Source organism: Emys orbicularis, chromosome 8, assembly GCF_028017835.1.
Source record: "Emys orbicularis isolate rEmyOrb1 chromosome 8, rEmyOrb1.hap1, whole genome shotgun sequence".
Classification (NCBI taxonomy): Eukaryota; Metazoa; Chordata; order Testudines; family Emydidae; genus Emys; species Emys orbicularis.
Window position 1 is genome coordinate 47,244,680 of NC_088690.1, and position 20,268 is coordinate 47,264,947.

At 40.0% G+C, this 20,268-nt stretch overlaps 1 protein-coding gene across 4 annotated transcripts in view; it reads left to right on the forward strand.

Annotated features, from left to right (window-relative positions):
- KCNT2 (potassium sodium-activated channel subfamily T member 2) overlaps window positions 1-20,268 on the forward strand; it is a 293,338-nt gene that overhangs the window by 255,316 nt on the left and 17,754 nt on the right. For 2 of the 4 annotated variants that reach the window (XM_065409272.1, XM_065409273.1), the window contains 4 exons: window positions 2,834-2,935; window positions 4,890-4,973; window positions 8,345-8,473; window positions 19,162-19,462. In XM_065409272.1, coding sequence (XP_065265344.1) covers window positions 2,834-2,935; window positions 4,890-4,973; window positions 8,345-8,473; window positions 19,162-19,462 — 616 coding nt within the window. Of the gene's footprint in view, window positions 1-2,833; window positions 2,936-4,889; window positions 4,974-8,344; window positions 8,474-9,897; window positions 9,925-17,682; window positions 17,704-19,161; window positions 19,463-20,268 lie in introns of all 4 variants that reach the window. The other 2 variants (XM_065409271.1, XM_065409274.1) reach the window with 2 other exon arrangements.

Below are 20,268 nucleotides of genomic sequence, written 5' to 3' on the forward strand. Positions count from 1 at the left end.
GGCATTTACCCCACTACTGAGAACTTCTGCTAATTCTACCTTAAAAACATTTATACCTAGGCACTAATCTGCCTTGTGTACTTTAAACGGTTTTCATAGCTGCTGTGTTTCTAATAATTATGCTCTTTAAAAACAGGAATGAACACTAGGCTATGTAATATATTTTAGTACCAATACTTTCTATGCTCAAAGGCATTTGCCACCTTCTATGAAAAGAAGTCTCTTAGAGATTTTTTGAATCGTGTTTTAGATTTTAATAGAAAAATCTTCATGTGATGGTTAAAACACATGTAGAAAGGATAAGTGGAGTTTTAGAGTAGTTTCTATAAATCCCTTATGTTTTCATCCATTATATAGCACTTCCCCATAAGGCCAAACCTATTATTTTAAGGCTTAATGTTCTGGCCAAGTATACATAAGAACCAGGGGAGCAGGAGGGTGCAGAGTTTTATCTACATGTTCATTTTCCTTTGACCAAATTCCTTATGGAAGTACTTGAATGTGCATACTAACTGTGTATAGAGCCTAATAAGTGTCATTAATGGATGAATTGTTGGCCCTGATCATGTTGGATGAGCAGAGATGGGAGGTACTGAACCTTAATGAGAGGAACAAGTTGTTGTTGCTTTTTGGGGGGGGGGGTTGATAGTGGGGGAAATGCACAAGTGAATTGATTAGCTGGGGAGGCCTCTAGGGAGCCAGCATGGACACTATAGGCAATTCTGACAGTGGAACGGGGACCAGTTCAGGGATGCCTTTGCAAGTACATGTACTGTGGAGAACACTGAACAGGTGGAGTGGAAGCCAAGACCAGCAGCAGTAGTTGAAGACAGAGGAGCCTGACCTAGCCTACTCTAAAGATGACCTATTATAGGTTGTTTGGGATGGCCACTATAAAAAAATGAAATATTGACAGCTGCAGCTGGGGAGACAGCAATTTTCCATTATACCCTTTATCTCCCCTCACCCCTCCAACATGCTCCTTCTTTTCCTTTATGCACCCAAGGAAGTAGAGAAGAAGTAGAGCACCTATTAACACTGCTTCCCAATGGCATGTCACAACAGGAGATGTGCACATCTCCACAGAGTTTGTGTAGCTTGGCACTTCTTCACGCATTTTGCCTCTACTATACACAATTCTCTGCATGCGGACTGGTGACAGAACTCCTGTAGAAGTTAATGTGAGTTTTGCATGTGAAAGAATTGCGAAGCTCTGGCAACCAATAATTTAAGTGTCTTGGTGGTTTCATTTGAACCAAGGAATAAATTGAGGTTACATCTCAGTGTAACTGGATAATCAAAAAATGCATGAGTGATCACTAGAGCAATCAATAAATTATCTGTTTGCCTCAAATCTCAGTGGACAGAAAGAGTTACAGTGACACTGATGTTTCATTATTCATACAGCAGATGAACACTTGAACACTAGTCAACTGGCACTCTCTGATATATTAGTACCACAGAAACATGTTTGCAATGCTATAATTTTAGGGTAACAATGGATTATTAGGTGTATTTGGAGGTGGGAATTTTATCTATGTTGTCACTCTTCATTGCTTAATAACCAAATTTAAATTTAATAAAGATAGTAAATTTGGCATAAAACCCTGTATTTTCTTCATTTTAAAAAGAGAAATAACAAGTGTTTAATTTTAATAATGTTGTCAGTCTGCTTTAGCTCAAAGGGAGCCTAGCTTTTAAAAGAAATTCCACTAATGTCATATCTTAAGTGATTTTACTAGATATTTTAAACTGGAAAGAATTTTCCTACTTTGTGACTTTTTTTGACGGTGTTCATACAAATCAACATTTATTCACAACGAAAATGTCAAACAATGAAAAACAGCAGGTGTGACAGCATGATGAAATTCAACATGAGTACATATAAATGACACATTGGTTCCAGCAGACTGCCATTCTGTATGCAAATGTGACTCTTTAACTTGGAAGTTTGCAGAGTATCTTTACCGTACTGACCCACTGTTCATGACATCTCTAGGATCGAAAGCCTGCATTTCATTTGTCACTGATTTCTTGAAAATGCCTCAAACCTGTTAGCTCTCCCCTCTACTAGCTGGGGGAACAAGCAGCAGTAGGACCTAATGTAGTTTATCTGTAAAGGAAGAGGAAAGAGGGAGGGAAGAGAGCCATCACTGTAATGTTTCTGCGCTTTTGCTGTTTCTATTTCCCTTTCCCAAAGGTATCAAAATAGCCTCTGGCCCCATCTAGCTTTCACCTCCTCTTCTTTCCCTGTTCAGCAACCTCCCAACCCCTGCAATAGAACCCTCTGTTATTATTTTCTTCTTAATGGCTCCCTGTACAAGCCTCAGACATCAGAGAAGGGAACTTCCAATAGGGTTTGGTGCCTCCTCACTAGATACAGTGGGCCTGATCTAAAAGCCATTGATGGCAACAGAAGGATTCCCATTGGCTTCAATGAGCTTTGGATCAGGCCCAGGATGAGCAGCCCCCGACCTTCCCTCTCTCCCAAAAACGGAATCACTCACAAAGGGTGATCAGACAAGCGGATCTGTGAGCATGGACCCATGGGACTCCACGCAGGTGCGGGGATCTCCTCTAGCAGGATGAGAGCTGGGCAACATATCTAACATTCAGGCCTTTAATAATTGATCTTGACACCTGTAATTTGCTATGTTTTTGTTTGTATCTGTAAACACAAATGAATGACTACCCAGAGACAGTAAATTTTACTTTTTGGTTGCTGCAGTTTGTTCCAAAGAAGCACCGATGTAACATTATATACTGTGTTTTTTAAAAGAAAAAAGGAACCTCTGAAATTATTTTAATTTCTTTATTTTTAACCTTTGAACAGAAAGAACGTGAGAAGGGTTCTAATCTGGCATTTATGTTTCGACTGCCTTTTGCTGCTGGAAGGGTTTTCAGCATCAGTATGTTGGACACCCTGCTGTACCAGGTACTGTACATGACAACACCTACTGTTCTCGAACACACAAATGCTTTATCACTGCATAGATTTATATTTAATTGTTAGATGAGCCACTTTGTAATGTTTTATTGTATGCTGACTGATATTTTATGTATTGGGTTATTATTGCTTTACCTTTAATATATGAAAAAACAAGCAGTTACTTTTAAAGTAGTGTAAGGAAAAGCTTTCTCATTATAGTTATATAGTTGATTTTTAGTAAAATATTAACATTTTAAAGACATTATTTTAAGCATGTAACCCTCATGAGATTAGACAGATGATTCTGCAACTAGGGCTTCATACAGTGGCGTACTGTGAATGTCCAGGAATCCACCACACAGAACCAGTTGCAGACCTGGGTCCATATAGGGTCAAGTTCTGGCTGGCCCTGCATACGGAGTGCACCAGAAAACTCGTCAGAAGAGGAACCAATAAAGGCTCATTTACAACACACAGAAATGTTCCAATCCAATAAAAACAATCCAATTAAAAAAAAAAAAGAAGAAGAAAAAGAAAAAAGGGTGTTTCACCAGCCTCCATGACAGAGCTACAGAAGGGAATGCCAAGACAGAGCCAAGAGGTCATGTAGTATGCTCTGGATGTTAGTGTCTGTTCACTCACTAACCCAACAGTAGTCATAACGCACTATGCAAATTGTTCCTGCTCGTCACACTGGAACGTTGCACCTGAAGCTCTTCACTACCAAAGTACAAGGGACATTAATAATGCATACTATATGCATACACCCATCTGGATTATGCCATTTACTTTGTAGTTGCCAGGTCTTGGCTTGTAGTGTTCTGCTTTACAAAGTCAGATCCTTGTCCTGCAAATGACTGACTTTACTCATCTGAGTAATCCCACTGAAACCAACAGAATGATTCACGAGTGATGTCACTCACGTGTTTGCTGTAACAAGCCCATAACGCTGGACTGTGCTACACTTAATTACACCAAATAGTACCTAACTCCACATTTCCACTCAGTGTGAGTTGGGGTAGGAGAGTCTGGCTCTAACAGAGCAGCCTAAATCAAGTCAATTTGAGGGTGATCAGGCCCCAAATGCTCAGTTTTTCAGAAATTAGTTTGGTTGCACATTCGTTATTACCTCTAACCTTAAACCTAGTTGGGTTTTTTGTTTTTTTTTTAAAGACGCTTTCCAAAAGAAAATATATAGCATGCAGAGCAACTTCTTGAGGCTAAGTATATCTGTCAAACTTTTCAATACAGAAGGTAGGTAGGTATATAGCTACAAAAACAAAAAATGCAACATTTAAAGCTATTCATCAATTGCTGTACATTTTGGAAATAAATGTATTTACTCACAAGGCATATTCTAACACTGCCCCAGAATATGAACACTGAATTTGGTATTATTTTACAAGTGATAGATGAATGAGGATACTCTTATGGAAACAGATTTTTGTCATTATTAACTCCTGCCATCTTCAGTATTTTATATTTGCTGTTATACATGATCAGCCAGAATTCTCTTTGTATACAGAACATTATTACTAGATGGAGTGAGACAATTTACAGTCAATAGAGCTGGTTTGAATTTTTTGGCAGAAAATTTTACCTCTGCACTGAGCCCAGTAGCTTGTGTGGCAAAGCATCCTGTTTTGATATGAAGACATCAAGAGACAGAGAATCCACTACTTCCTTTGGTAGTTTGTTTCAACACCCTAGTTAAAAAAATGCTTTATTTCTAGTTTCAATTTGTCTGGTTTTAAATTCCAGCCATTGGTTCGTGTTATGCCTTTCTCTGCTAGATTAAAGAGTTCTTAATACCTCGTATTTTCACCAGGAAAAAATGACCTGTTGTGAATATATATATATTTTAGTTCAGAATTCACATATAGTGCTGCTGACCTTGTAATCACCTGCTTATCTGTGCACTTAAACTTTCTTTTCTCTCTCTCTTTTTCTAATCTTGCAGTCATTTGTGAAGGATTATATGATCTCTATCACAAGACTTCTGCTGGGACTAGATACCACACCAGGATCTGGGTTTCTTTGTTCTGTAAGTTTTTTTTTTTTTTAAAGATGATTAAATGGTGCCATAGAAGGTGCTGTGCCCTCCACAAAATACCACTGCTCTTTTCGTACTGTGGTTTCTCTCATGAGAGTCCAGTGAAGGCTGTTATTTTCTTTTATCTTCAGAATAAGAGTTTGGTAAAATAGGTGGAAAACTTCACCACTTTGATTATCTGCAAAACAAAACAAACTTAAAAAGATATGTAAAGAAAAAATAAGGCAGAGAAAAAAAACTGCAGACGTTATTCCAGTGTTTGGAATTTAAATTAAGATTTTTGAAAAAAAAACTCTATAGGTTGTCTATAATACTCTTTTGTATGGAGTAAAAAAACCCTTAAGCAAACTGAATTTAAAGAATATGAAAGTACTTATTAATGAAAGTTATTACCTATGGAAAGGCTAAATGTGGCTAGGACTTTATCTTTTGCTACCCCACTCATTTCAAATGAGTTTGCACTGGTGGTAAAATCAGGGCAGAACTGAGCCCTAAATATCAGATAAAGATAGAAGGCATAGGTTAGTTGAGTTTCTCATACTGTATTTCCTGCTCCTAGGAAATTAGAGGCTTTATCGTATTTATTATTTGTTGTTATATACTTCAGCATTCTTGAATCAATTATTCATGAGTGACAAAGCAGCTTCCTTGGACAAAGTGCTGTTATCTCAACCAACAATGAAAGATTTGTACAAAGGGGTTTGATAGTTTTAAAAGGAAAAGGAAATGGCATTCCCTGGCACAGGTGCCATATAAATAATGTATTATATTCAGTCCAGTAGCCTCAAATGTGAAAGACATTTCACAACATGAATAAGCTGAAGTGAATTTGCAAATTCTGAGCTTACTATCAGGAGCAGTGATATTGCTCAATAAGTTCAATACTGGCCGAGTTAGTGTCCTATTTCAGAGGATAAGGACATGATCCAAAGACCATTGACGTCAACAAGAATCTCTCTATTGGGCTTTGTATCAGGCCTTCAGGGCATCAGTTCTACAATCCCTTCTTTACATGAATGGTCCCTGCTGACTAGTCATGTAAGAAAGGGTTTACAAGACTGGGCACTAGGAAATGAAAGGCATCCCCTGGCTTAACAGTGCGTTAAGAAATTTGTTAAAAAGTTACATCTATTATTTTAAACATTTAACATTTTTTCCCTCCAGCTAGTCAACCATTATAACAGGATTCAAGCTGATGCACAGTGTCTTAAATTGGATCACATTGCTTGTATCTCAAATGTCTTCACTTTTTAAGTAACACTACCATAGTAGTTATGGAAGATGTGGAAGAATTTTCAAATTAATTTCACATGACATTCATGCTTAATAGTGCTATTTTGATCTTTCTAACATTCTGGTTGCTGAGACAAGTAAAATAGATACAATTCTCCTAATGCCACATACCTCTTCTCAACTCAAATTACTCTTTATGTTCCTCAGTCTCTCCATGACACCTTATTTGTGCTTTCAGACATTTTACTTTTCTTTTACTCTAAGACTTAACATGGATATTAGACAGTCAGTAAAAGAATTTCCAAATAATTTTAAAACTGTGTATGTGTGAAGCTCCTTTCCAAAATACTGAGGCATTTGCTTGGGAAAGTCCCTTAGGAAGGGTGTGACGGGTTGGATCACAGAACCCCCCCTTGGGTACTGCCATCTGATGTGCCAAGACTACTTCTGCCCCTGCTTTCCCTGCCCTCCCAGCTTGGGACTTCAGTGCCCTGCCTGGTTTGAGCCAGACCCACTAGCCTGCTGCAAACCCAGACCCTGGTCTGAACCACGTCCCCTAACAGCTGTAGGCTTAATTGAAAGCAGGTTAAGAAGTGTTCCTGTCTTTAACACTCAGATGCTCAACTCACAATGGGGTCCAAACCCCAAATAAATCCGTTTTACCTTGAATAAAGCTTATACAGGGTAAACTCACAAATTGTTCGCCTTCTATAACAGTGATAGAGAGATATGCACAGCTGTTTGCCCCCCCCCACCCGCCCCAGTGTTAATACATACTCTGGGTTAATTAAATATGTAAAAAGTGATTTTATTAAATAGAGAAAGTAGGATTTAAGTGGTTCCAAGTAGTAACAGACAGAATAAAGTGAATTACCAACCAAAATAAAATAGAACATGCAAGTCCATGACTAATACAGTAAGAAGACTGAATACAGATAAAAACCTCACCCTCAGAGGAATTCCAGTAAGCTTCCTTTTACAGACTAGTCTCCTTCTATTCTGGGTCCAGCAATCACTCACACCCCCCTGTAGTTACTGTCCTTTGCTCCAGTTTCTTTCAGATATCCTTGAGGATGGAGAGGCTCTCTCTTTAGCCAGCTGAAGACCAAATAGAGGGGTCTCCCAGGGATTTAAATAGACTTTCTCTTGTGGGTGGAGACCCCCACCTCTCTCCTATGCAAAGTCCAGCTCCAAGATGGAGTTTTGGAGTCACATGGGCAAGTCACATGTCCATTCATGACTCAGTTTTTATAGGTTTCAGAGTAGCAGCCGTGTTAGTCTGTATCCGCAAAAATAACAGGAGTACTTGTGGCACCTTAGAGACTAACAAATTTATTAGAGCATAAGCTTTCGTGGGCTACAACCCACTTCTTCGGATGCATATAGAGTGAACCATATATTGAGGAGATATATATACACACACATACAGAGAGCATGAACAGGTGGGAGTTGTCTTACCAACTCTGAGAGGCCAATTAAGTAAGAGAAAAAAAACTTTTGAAGTGATAATCAAGATGGCTCAGTACAGACAGTTTGATAAGAAGCAAGTGTGAAAATACTTACAAGGGGAGATAGATTCAATGTTTGTAATGGCTCAGCCATTCCCAATCCCTATTTAGCCCTGAGTTGATTGTGTCTAGTTTGCATATCAATTCCAGCTCAGCAGTCTCTCCTTGGAGTCTGTTTTTATAGGCAGCATCCATTGTTTACATGCTACCCTGAAGGTCCTCCGGTAGACTTCTTATGTGGATTGGAGCCTTCCAAGATTCATTGTCCTTTAAGTGTTTCTTGATTGGGCACTTAATTTGCACATTCCTTTCTCAAGAAGCTGACCAAATGCTTTAGTAAGGCTACTTAGAAATCAAGCAAGTACACAGCCAATATTCATAACTTTGAACACAAAAATGATACATGCATACAAATAGGATGAATATATTCAGTAGGTCATAACCTTTACATAGATATGTCACATGACATATGTTGCATAAAATGTATTCCAGTTATATTATAGATACATTCATAAGCATATTTCTATTAAGCCTTATGGGGTGCAACGTCACACACATCACAAAGGGAAAGAGCAACACATTATAGAATTAGAACCTTACTTTCTGCTGTTATTTTTCCAGATGAAAATCACAGAAGATGACCTATGGATTAGGACATATGCCAGACTATATCAGAAACTTTGTTCTTCAACAGGAGATATTCCTATTGGAATCTATAGAACTGAATCACAAAAACTTACAACATCTGAGGTTTGCCTGCTTTAATATACCAATTTCTTGTTTGGATAACCCAAACCACATAGTAATATATTAAGATACTGGTAGTGCAATGACTATACACAGTTACAGAGGTCATACAGTAGTTTATTGACTCTACTCAATATTTTTTTAATGAAAGATGGAATGTAATATAATACCACAGGTGTAACCTACTGTACTATTTCAAGCAATCATGCCACTCGATAGTAAATTTATTCTTTTCATTTAGCAGTGGATGGTGCTGGGTGGGCGCTGGCAGTGGCGCGCGGTCCGGGACCCCCACTGGTGCTGGGGAGGTTGCCAAGGCTGGCAGGTTCCCTACCTGGCTCCACGCCTCCTCCTCCTCCCCCCCCCGAGCAGCAGCAGAGTTTGGGTGTGGGAGGGGGCAGGAGGTTGGGGCATGGGACGGGGTGAGGTGGGCTCTTGGTGGTGCTTAACTGGAGGGCTCCCTGGAAGTGGTGACATCCCCCTCGCTCAGCTGCTAGGCAGAAAGTGGCCAGGCAGCTCTGCGCGCTGCCTCCGCCCAGAGCGCCGGCTTCACAGCTCTCATTGGCCAGCCACTGCAGAAGTGACTGAGGTCACAGAAAGTCATGGAATCTGTGACCTCCATGACAAACTCGCAGCCTTAGTTATGGCTACTTAAACACAATAAATCCAATAGAGTTTCTCAGAGATAGAAAGAATGTTTAACAAGTGCCTCTTGTTTTACACATTCAAATGAATAAATAAAAGACAGTAGCATGATTTTCACAGCTGCTAAACAAATTGACATCAATGAGAATTGTGGCAGCTCAGAACCTTTGGGAAATTAGGCCATCTATTGACATGTCTAAATATGGATTTGGGTATCTAGAATTAATCTTCCAAGTTTGAAAATTCTGTCCACATGAGTCCAGCTATTGCTGCGGGAATTCTGGAATCACTAGTATAACAAATGTTCCCTGGTAGTATTTTCTGTTGCCCAGATATAGACTTTTACAAGCAGGGTTTTATACTAGAAAGAGTAATGACCTCTTCAATGCAGTGCTCCCAGGTTTATTTAAGTCTTTGAGTTTTATTGCAACTATTCATTAAATTTAGTATACCGTATCTGTTGTGGTGGTACTGTTGTGGTTCCGCAATTAAGGGTGTTGTGGCACTTCATGTTAACAGCTTTTCCTCTCCTTTTCAGTTTTTAGTCCAAACCAGTGGCTTTGGGCACATCAAGAGTTTAATCTGGAAAAGTGCTGAGCAACTCTCAGAGGTGATAAGAGCTGAGGTTGCTGAGCAACTTGCAGAATTGAGTCCTAGTCAGTAGCTTTTCTACAGCAATAATGGAAGAATCCAATAAACTGAAAGCTAATACGCACCTGTAGCGATGCATGACTCACCCCTGCGGCACCTCCTTCTGGTCTCCTGGGGAATTAGCGTTCCAGCCATTGGAGCACCCTCTGCAGGCCAATGTCCCACTTGTCACTGGCCCCGTGTCCCTCCCAGACCCCAGTGCCCCTCTCCCTTGGGTGCTGTCCCCTGGCAGTACCCCCACTCTCTGGGCTTCCCTCCCAGGGGAATCCCCACCCTCTATCCCCACCTTGCCTCAGTGTTCACTGCCAGTCCTCATCTAGCCCCCACACCCTGGGGCAGACTGCAGTCCATATCACTCATCATCGGCAAGGGGGGTTTGAACCTGCTGCCTCCACCTACCCCCGGGCTGCACCTCTGCAACCACAGTAACTTTTCAGGCCTTTGGCTAGGCCTGCAGCCTGGGGGTTTTCCAGGTGGGAGCTCCCCAGCACTGCTCTACTCTGGTACCTTACTCAAGTTCCAGGCAGCCAGGCCCTTCTCTCTCTGTGCCTAGAGAGAGACTACCTGTGCTCCTGGCCCACAGCCTCTTTATAGGGCCAGCTGCGGCCTGATTGGGGCATGGCCCAGCTGTGGCTACTTCCCCAATCAGCCCAGGTTTTCCCCTACCACAGCCCTCCCAGGGCTGTTTTAAGCCCTTCAGGGCAGGAGCGGGTGGCCACCCCACTACAGCACCACAAAGTAATCTCCTGTCACAAGATGTTAGGCTATAGAGGACCAATCTGAAACCAAACAGCTCTTTTATTTCTGTGTAGAGCACTCAGCTTACCAGGGACATTACTGCTGTATGAACACCTTGCCCTATTGTTCTTAGCTTCCAAACGCCAATGTGCACAGGTAGGAGGATCGTTGTTACATGAATGAAACACCTGGGTTATTAGAGGTGTTCAGAAAAAAAATCTGTCCAAACAAATTGTAACAAAGTTGGAAATGAAACTTCACCAAAACATCCATGAACATATACTTCAATTTTTCTAGTCATCAGTCTGTTGTGCTAAAGCCCATTCATGAAATTATGGATGTGATTTACATTCTCAATCCAGTGGCCACTCATTTGCAGTGATTTCATGTCCTTTATGACACTTTTGATGAAGCAGTTCTAATTCATGTCCTGTAGCATGGTATTCTTGTAGAACTGTGCTTGGTTTAAATTATCATCTTTCTACTCCAGGGCATCACTAATGCAGAGATAGTATAGGTGAATTCAGAAGCAATTATATGATAAATAGTTCATATAGCCTTGGACACTCAAATGTGTTTAATTGAGAGATGGGAGCTAACCTATACTACTAAGTTGTCGCCATGAGTTCTCAAAATTCAACATTCCACTACAGACAAAACTAAGTGATTGGGCAACAAAATGGCAAACGAAATTTAATGTGGATAAATGTAAAGTAATGCACATTGGAAAAAATAACCCCAACTATACATACAATATGATGGGGGCTAATTTAGCTACAACAAGTCAGGAAAAAGATCTTGGAGTCATCGTGGATAGTTCTTTGAAGATGTCCGCGCAGTGTGCAGAGGCAGTCAAAAAAGCAAACAGGATGTTAGGGATCATTAAAAAGGGGATAGAGAATAAGACGGAGAATATATTATTGCCCTTATATAAATCGATGGTATGCCCACATCTCGAATACTGCGTACAGATGTGGTCTCCTCATCTAAAAAAAAAAGATATACTGGCACTAGAAAAGGTTCAGAAAAGGGCAACTAAAATGATTAGGGGTTTGGAACGGGTCCCATATGAGGAGAGATTAAAGAGGCTAGGACTCTTCAGTTTGGAAAAGAGGAGACTAAGGGGGGATATGATAGAGGTATATAAAATCATGAGTGATGTGGAGAAAGTGGATAAGGAAAAGTTATTTACTTATTCCCATAGTACAAGAACTAGGGGTCCCCAAATGAAATGAATAGGCAGCAGGTTTAAAACAAATACAAGGAAGTTCTTCTTCACGCAGCGCACAGTCAACTTGTGGAACTCCTTACCTGAGGAGGTTGTGAAGGCTAGCACTATAACAGCGTTTAAAAGAGAACTGGATAAATTCACGGTGGTTAAGTCCATTAATGGCTATTAGCCAGGATGGGTAAGGAAAGGTGTCCCTAGCCTCTGTTTGTCAGAGGATGGATGGCAGGAGAGAGATCACTTGATCATTGCCTGTTAGGTTCACTCCCTCTGGGGCACCTGGCATTGGTCACTGTCGGTAGACAGGATACTGGGCTAGATGGACCTTTGGTCTGACCCGGTACGGCCGTTCTTATGTTATGTACACTATACACTATCATGTCAGCAGTAGGTATTAGCCCTAATCCTGTGGTAGAATTTTGGAAACTAGGATTCTGTTGTACAGGTGAAATCTTTACCAACTAAATCTCACTGGCATAATGAACTAAACCCTTTCACAATGTAAAACATTGAAGTCATTTTACAGTCAGAGGAGCATGAAACGTATCTACAAGTAGCTCGTTCTGTAGCTTCTTCTTCTTTGTTGTATGCCCGTAATTTAGAAACAGATGATAGCATCATTGTTGTTCCCTTAGATTTTTATAAACAATATTTAATTTTATAAATAATACTATGTGGAGTCTCTGACAGTATTGGAAGCTTTCACACAACATTGCCCAATGCCAGAATAGCTGTGGTCTATATAAGAGAGCAATTGTCAATGCAGGTAACAATCCAGCTAATTTTTCTATTTTCTTTTAAAATACTTCCTCAGTTTTTCATGTATGTAAAGATTCATTCATCTTAATTCTTCCCCTCCTATCAAAAATGTCTGTCTCATCTAAAAACAGAGAAACAATTTCCTACCTACCCAGGAGTACTCATTGAGAGACCAGAAAAGCTGACTATATACCAAGGACATCTGGCTAAAAGAGCTTGGATCTGTTAGTGTGGTGGGATGGATATTTTGCAATCTTAAACAAAGACTTCTCTTTTCTTTGCTGCTGCCCTAGCTTCACTTGTTTCATTCACAAAAGGTGAAGCTGAATACAGGCTAAGTTGATTAAGTGAAACTTAATTAAACCCAATGCACTGTTCTGTCCATGTAGCAGAGTTGCTTAGAGCCTGACTCCATGCACTCCCTGTTCCACTGGTGTCCTGTCAATAGCAGTCCCCCCAGGTAACACTGGCCCTCTTGATACAACTTCTTTTTTTTACAAGCATTTTAATATACACATTAAAAACAAATAATTGACACCCAAACTCCCTCCAACCATGTCCCTTTGGCTAGAGGTTGTTATTATGTAGCCAAGTTGGAGTCTCAATTTTACAACAGAGCTTTTGGGATAGTTTGGTCTCCTCAACAGGTAATCACACTGGGAATGATCCCTCTGTCTCCCTGTCACCTGTCTGAGTCTAGCAAACTATCTTTCTGTGGAGTTTCCTCCTTGCCTGTGGGGTTGGCCTCTGGATGGTTCTCTGTCTCTGTGTTCTGTGATGATCACTATCTCTCTTTAGGCTCTCTGAGTGTTGTGTCTGCTGTATCATGCCTCCTGTTCCTTCAGCTCACTTGTCCCTCTTGTGCAGTCACCCTGTATAACCCGAGTGCCACCCTACCCTTCACAACTCTTTTAGTCCACACTTTCTGGTGTCTCTTGCATGGTTGGATTCTCACAGGCATGTGTGACACCAGGGACATTAGGTCCTTGACTGACCTGTCATACGCCTGTTGTGCCTCCTTTCCCTGATTGCTGGCCATCTACTCTCCACAGTATCTCCATCCTTCTGGCTGCAACAGGTCTCCTCTCATCAGTAGCAGTGTTTTGGTCATGTGTCCCACCAGTGCCTGCACTAGACTGTTTTGGCACCCTTGCAGGGCCGGCTCCAGCATTTTTGCCGCCCCAAGCAGTGAACAAACAAACAAACCAACTGCGATCGGCGGCACTTCGACGGCAACTCTACTGCCGCCGCTTCATTATTCGGCGGCACTTCGGAGGCAGGTCCTTCGCTCCAAGACAGACTGAGGGACCCGCCGCCGAATTGCCACCAAAGACCCGGACGTGCTGCCCCTTACCGTTGGCCGCCCCAAGCACCTGCTTGCTGCGTTGGTGCCTGGAGTCGGCCTTGCACCCTTGTGATGAGGTACTCCTGTGTACCAAAAATGCTAACAAGAGGTCTGACCCAGAGGAAGCAGCCTTGTGTAACAGTGTCTTCGCTATTCTCACAACTGATTCCACCTTACCATTATTCAGTGGTTATGCGGTGGGGGAGGGGTCTCTGCTGCTTCCTGATTGCCTACTTCCAATTCCAAATGAGGTGTGCAGTTGACCAGTCAGTTCGTAACTCTGGTGTTTGTAACTCTGAGATTCTACTGTGGATGAAGATTTATTAGATAGGGAAAGGAAATTAAGAGACTTATATACAAGGTTAAAGCAAGCAAGCAGACACCCTAACGAGTTACAATCTGCAGTTTCAATATATAATATAGGCTTCTATAATCAGTTTAACCTTTAGGACTAACCGAGGCCAAGCAGCTGGGGATCTCTTGTTTATTCCTGGAAACACCTTCCTGCTCCCCCACTCCCCCAAGTCCAAGCAGCATAGAGATACCCAGTTCTTTTGATTCAGAGTTTTTATCCCCCTCCTGCCATGTGCTCTGAGCTGCATACTGAGCTGATGGGAAGAGTCCACTTGCATGACTCATCTTCATAGGGAGGAGAACAGAACAATAATAAGAGTCGTAAATCCTTTTGTTGATGGTTCCTCAATCCAGATTTATGGAGTTTCCAGTTGTAAAATCCACTTATAGTCTGCCATGGGTCTCCTCTCTCAGGAGGTGTGTAACAATTTCTGTAGAAGAGCTGCTCTTCATACTAATGAATGTCCCTCTCCTATACGGCCATTCAAATGGTTACCGAGGCACTCAATACAACCACTCAAATATTACACTATGGAACACAGATATTACAAGTAAGATTACTGCATGAGGCAACTCACAAGCATTTGATAGTCTAAACACTTAGCATGTTCTTATAATTCTAATATATACTTTATTAACATTAACTTACAAGTGATCCAGACAGATTCTACCTATGTATTTGTTAATGTCCATTTGAGACCTGGGGACCTGGGCATGAAATGGCACTTGGCCTGCCAATGTCACAGCATGTAGCAGCCTGTGTGCATAAGGCAGTAACACCAGGGTCTACCCTATGGATTGTGAAAAATCTGCATCACTCCACATTTTCATTCTGCTTCAGGGAGCGATATTTCCCCAGGACTCCTACGACTGCTGAGAGACTTAAAGCAGTGGTGAGCTTCAGCATAGTGTGGGCCTCTCTGCCTTGCTCCCCAGTAAAGTATAGTAACAGTTATACTTTCCTGCTGCTCTTGTCCTCCTGCATGACCAGGTCTGTGTACAGCTGGAATGCCTCCTTTCACCGGATCCATCACTGGGCTAGGTTTTGTAACTGCAAAATCCAGGGCTCTGAGAGGCTTCAGATAGAGTTCCATGGCTCACACTACCAGCTGCTCCACTGTGGAGAGCTCACAACTCTGATGCTGCCACCATGTTTTATTCACAAAGAATGAAACTGGATGCAGGTTAAGCTGAGTAAGTAAAATTGTATTATATCCTGCACACTGCTCTGTTCATGTGGCAGAATTGCTTCCAGCCTAACTCCCCATGTTCCCCATTCCACTGGTGCCCCCGTCAGTAACAGTCCCCCCAGTGAACAATGGCCCTCTGACTCCAGTTCCACTGATCAGGATACTCCTCCCTAAAAAGACTTTTGATTTTAAGTGAATATCAATCTCATTCCTGATGGCTGAATATCTTGAACAATGGATCAAAGACAGCTCCAGGGGAGTTTAGCTTTAAAGTAAAATGCAGTATGTCAGCTTCCCTGTTGCCTGTAAAACTGCTCTTTCTAGGACACAATCTACTGATTCTACAGTACAACCAATTCATTCTATCTCCAACCCCACCTCCTTGCAAAAACATACATATATTGACAAAATGCAAGTCATTAAATAAACTCTTAAAATAGATTATTTCTAATGCACTATGAAGTGATATTTTTTCTTGGGAGCTTGAGGATTCCCATTCTGAAATGAAATGAAATAAAATAAAATAAATGTTCAATGACATGAAAGATGTCTGCACAAAATAAAGCTTGCTGCAGTCTCTCCTTTTGGACTGTCACTAGCTCTCCAGATTCCTTTTATTTTCCAACCATACTTGAACTAGTCAACTGTACTACTACAGAATTTGTAGCTGATTCTTCTCAGCTCAGCATCAGTGGTACCATCTATCAAAATCATCCCTTGGGGAAGAACATAGGCAGTATTATTGCTGACATGAGAAAAATCAGTCAGGATTTTACAAAACAGAGGACACGTCATCCTTTCCTACTCCACTGAACTCTTAAAAGCAAAATCATGGTAGAAGTCATAAGAACAGAAGAACTCACAACAACTGAGCACAGGGTATTATGGTGCCATATATGTAAAACTAATGGTATGCTAAAACTAAAGTAACATATGACGATCAATTAAAAACAGTAGGATTCTGATAGTGACTGATTACTGAGATCAATAATGGTTGTAGCCTGAGCACCAAACCTATTGTGAAGAATTCAGTGTCAGAAGCCTTTTCACATATATGCTTTCAAAAGTGCATGTGAAATCAGCAAACAAACAAAAGGGTGAACCCTTTCCTATTATCTAGCTAGGAAGCAGCATCTGTGTAAAGGAGAGGCAGCTGTGAAATGAATTTAGGAGCAATAGCTTTTGATAAATTTGAGATTAACACCAGATGTATAGAGCATTATTTGTTCTACTCTTTCCTTTTTACCCTTCCCCTATGTTTTTGCTGTTGTTTTCCCAGAAAGAGCTAAAATGATGGAAAAGTTAGCACAATAGCACAATAGTAATTGTTAAATTCAATGTGCAGATTATATCTATTGAAAAAAAATGAACAATTCTGCTTAGATAAAAATATGGATGATAAAATCGTGGACCAGGAATATAATTCTAAAACTATATAGTTATACAACACTACACTACAATTAAAGAGAACTTCTGAATCTAGTAACAAACAATAATAAATCAGTCTAAGGACCAATGCTGTTTAATATCTTTGTAAATTAGATAGAAGTAAACAACATCAGATAAATAGCCTGATAAACATTTGTGAGATAAATGTTTCCTTCATTCAGTTTGCCAACATAGATATTATGGTCCCTGCCATACAACAATCATTATGTGTTATGATAGTATTTTTAAGTTAAATTGTTCAGATTGCCATGTAATATTCTTGTTCTTAGAAAGTTTTATTTACAAAATTCTTCACATGCAAAAAGTATGTTCTTTGCTAAAATGACCTGAACTACATTTTGTTTTTTTAAGAGAAAAGGGATGTGATGATATAATGACATTATCTAGCAAGGAGCTAAACATGCATATTTATACAAATACAGTATGTATGAGATAGGAGCAATAGCTTTTGATAAACTTGAGGTAATGACCACTGCCAGTAGCAAATACAAGAAAAATGAACATTACTAGTGTGTTGAACACTACTTCCCCCTTCAACCTTTTGTCTGCATTACAGTCTGTACTTCATTTCACTTCTATGTTATTAAAATTATTATGATTTAATGCAAGATATATTGATAGTTTCATCAGATAAATTTCCAGTGAGTCAGATAAAAAAGCACAATGTATGCACAGTCATTAAGTGATCTGTTCAAATGACAGAACTTTAATTTAATCCAAATTTCCATTCAGAATAAAGCAAGCATCAGCCCATATTTATTATTTGTGACTGCTATTAAATGGTCCATGTTTGTTCCTGTTTGCCCACTGTTGTTTAAACTGTTTGTGTTTTCTTTTTTCCTCCCTTTGTCAGTCACGAGAAATGGCTTCACAAGTAAGTGTTTGTTATTTGTCTCCCTTTCCCTAGTGTTGACCCTAATGAAAGTAACCCTGACCAGTTATGGAAAGAGGACAAAAAGAGCTTAGACTCAATGTGTGAAATTAGAATGTTAGAGCAGTTCAGGGCAGTTGAGGGTCTCATGTCATTTCCCTTAACATGTGCAAAGGGTCTCCTATAATTAAATATTGTAACAGTCTTCAACACAAACGAACAAGCATTTCCATAAAAGTCATAAACATCTATGTCAAATTATAGGAAGTATATTTGACATATACTTAATATTTATGCACAAAAGCATAAGCTCAAAAGCTTGTTTCTCTCACCAACAGAAGTTGGTCCATTAAAAGATATTACTTCAGCCACCTTGTGTCTCCGATATCCAGGGACTGACATTACAACAACAGCAACAACTCATGAGAAAAATATAGCTTTCCTATTGTCATCCTTTTTTCTGTGGTGTATTAAACAGCGTGCTTGTTAAAATCTTTCAGCCAGAGAGTTATGTCTTTTATATGAATCTTCCATACTTCAGCAATTTATCCCTGCTAAAGGCTTGCACATTTTGAGCAATTAAGAGCATATAAAAAGGCACTCAGTGAGGAAGTGCAGAAGTCTCTCTTCAACAGGCAAGACACATTCCATTGAGTTCATTGAGCTAGTGTTCATAGATTCCAAGACCAAAAGGGACTATCGTGATCATCTTGTCTGACCTCCTGTATAACAGACCATAGAACTTATCCCAAATATTTCCTAGAGCAGATCTTTTAGAAAAACATCCAATCTTGATTTTAAAATGGTCAGTGATGGAGAATCCACCAGGACACAGGGTAAATTGTTCCAATGGTTAATTACATTCACGGTTTAAAAATTATGCCTTATTTCCAGGCTGAATTTGTCTAGCTACAACTTCCAGTCATTGGATTGTGTTATACCTTTGTCTGCTAGATTGAAGAGCTCATTATTAAACATTTTCCCCATTTAGATACTTATACAGAGTTATCAAGTCACCTCTTAATCTTCTCTTTGTAAAGCTAAATAGATTGATTTATTTGAGTTCAAATAGTTTTATTCCTGGCTTCTAAGAAACAGAATGGCATTGAATTCCTATTAGAAATAGGCATAGAAGCCTCATGTTTAGAAACAGAATGACAAGAAGTACTAACTAATGCTTATCTTCTCTTGTTGTTGGGGAATGTAGGATCATATTTATATCAAGCCACACGCAGTCTACATAATGCTGTTCCAAGGGCACATAGAGAAAAAGACTGCCCCTTCTGCAGGCCATGCTGAACGTTAATATGTTCTTAACTCTATTGACATGAGTGTGACTTAAGCATGTGCTTAACTGCATTGCTGAATTGGAGCCAAAGAAGGAGACAAGATCTCTGATGATTTCTTTGACAAATCTATTTCCCGAATCCCCTAATTTCTTATGTGATTTTCCCTTTGAAGTCTCAAATTTCTATTAGTGTCGAAGAATGGGAAGACACCAAAGACACCAAAGAACAAATAAACAACCGCAATAACCATCGTAACTCCACATCCAGCGATCAGTCAGATCATCCCTTGTTACGACGGAAGAGCATGCAGTGGGCCCGACGGCTGAGTAGAAAAGTGCCAAAGCACTCCGGAAAAACAGCGGAGAAAATAAGTCAGCAGCGGATGAGCCTTTACAAGAGGTCAGAAAGACAGGAACTTGCTGAACTTGTGAAGAACAGAATGAAGCACTTGGGACTTTCCACAGCAGGATATGGTATGACTATTATTATTGTCTAAGATCACCTAATTTTATTTCATAAAACCATAGTATGCCATGGGTGAAGTACAACTATAGCTGGGTGCAAAATTTTGAAATTCATAATTGATCAAATTTCTCAGAGTTTTGATCAAAAAAGGGGAAAAACATGTGAAAAAATCTGTAGCCTTTTCCAACCAGCTCTAGTTCTGGTTTAGGTTTAATCTCAATCTCTTTTTAGATGGGATATTCATAAGGCAGTTGAACCAATTGGTGCTGCTATTGCTACAGGACATGAAATCAGAAATGAAAACTATTTTCGCCTGTATTTGGAGGCTTATGATAAAGATGTTCACATTGCATACCTACAGATGTAACATTCTCTTTATTCATATAAACAGATGGTGACAGAGTTGTTGTAAATTTTGCTTATACTTTAAAGGGTTTTGTTTGTTTGTTTTTTCCTGCAGGATACATCATCTTTCCTTTGATTTTTAAAATAAGATGGGAAACATGCCCAATGTGCTCACATCACATTTATGACTGATGCATCACTAGCTCTATGCTTCATTTTTTTCATCCCCCTCTCTGTTTTTCAAGCTTTTTAAAAGCATATGAAAAATATCTGTTTAATTAATACATATAGCATTGTAGCACACTTAGAGGTGTATTGGGCATCTGTCCAGAGATTTTAGCACAAGAAATCAAGTTATTCATGAGTCTAAAAAGCTAGACCATGGTTCACAGCTCACTACATGCCATTTCAAAAGCTTCTCTCTTAGCCATTGGCAGTAACTTTGGAAAACAGGTGGCAATTTGTAGCA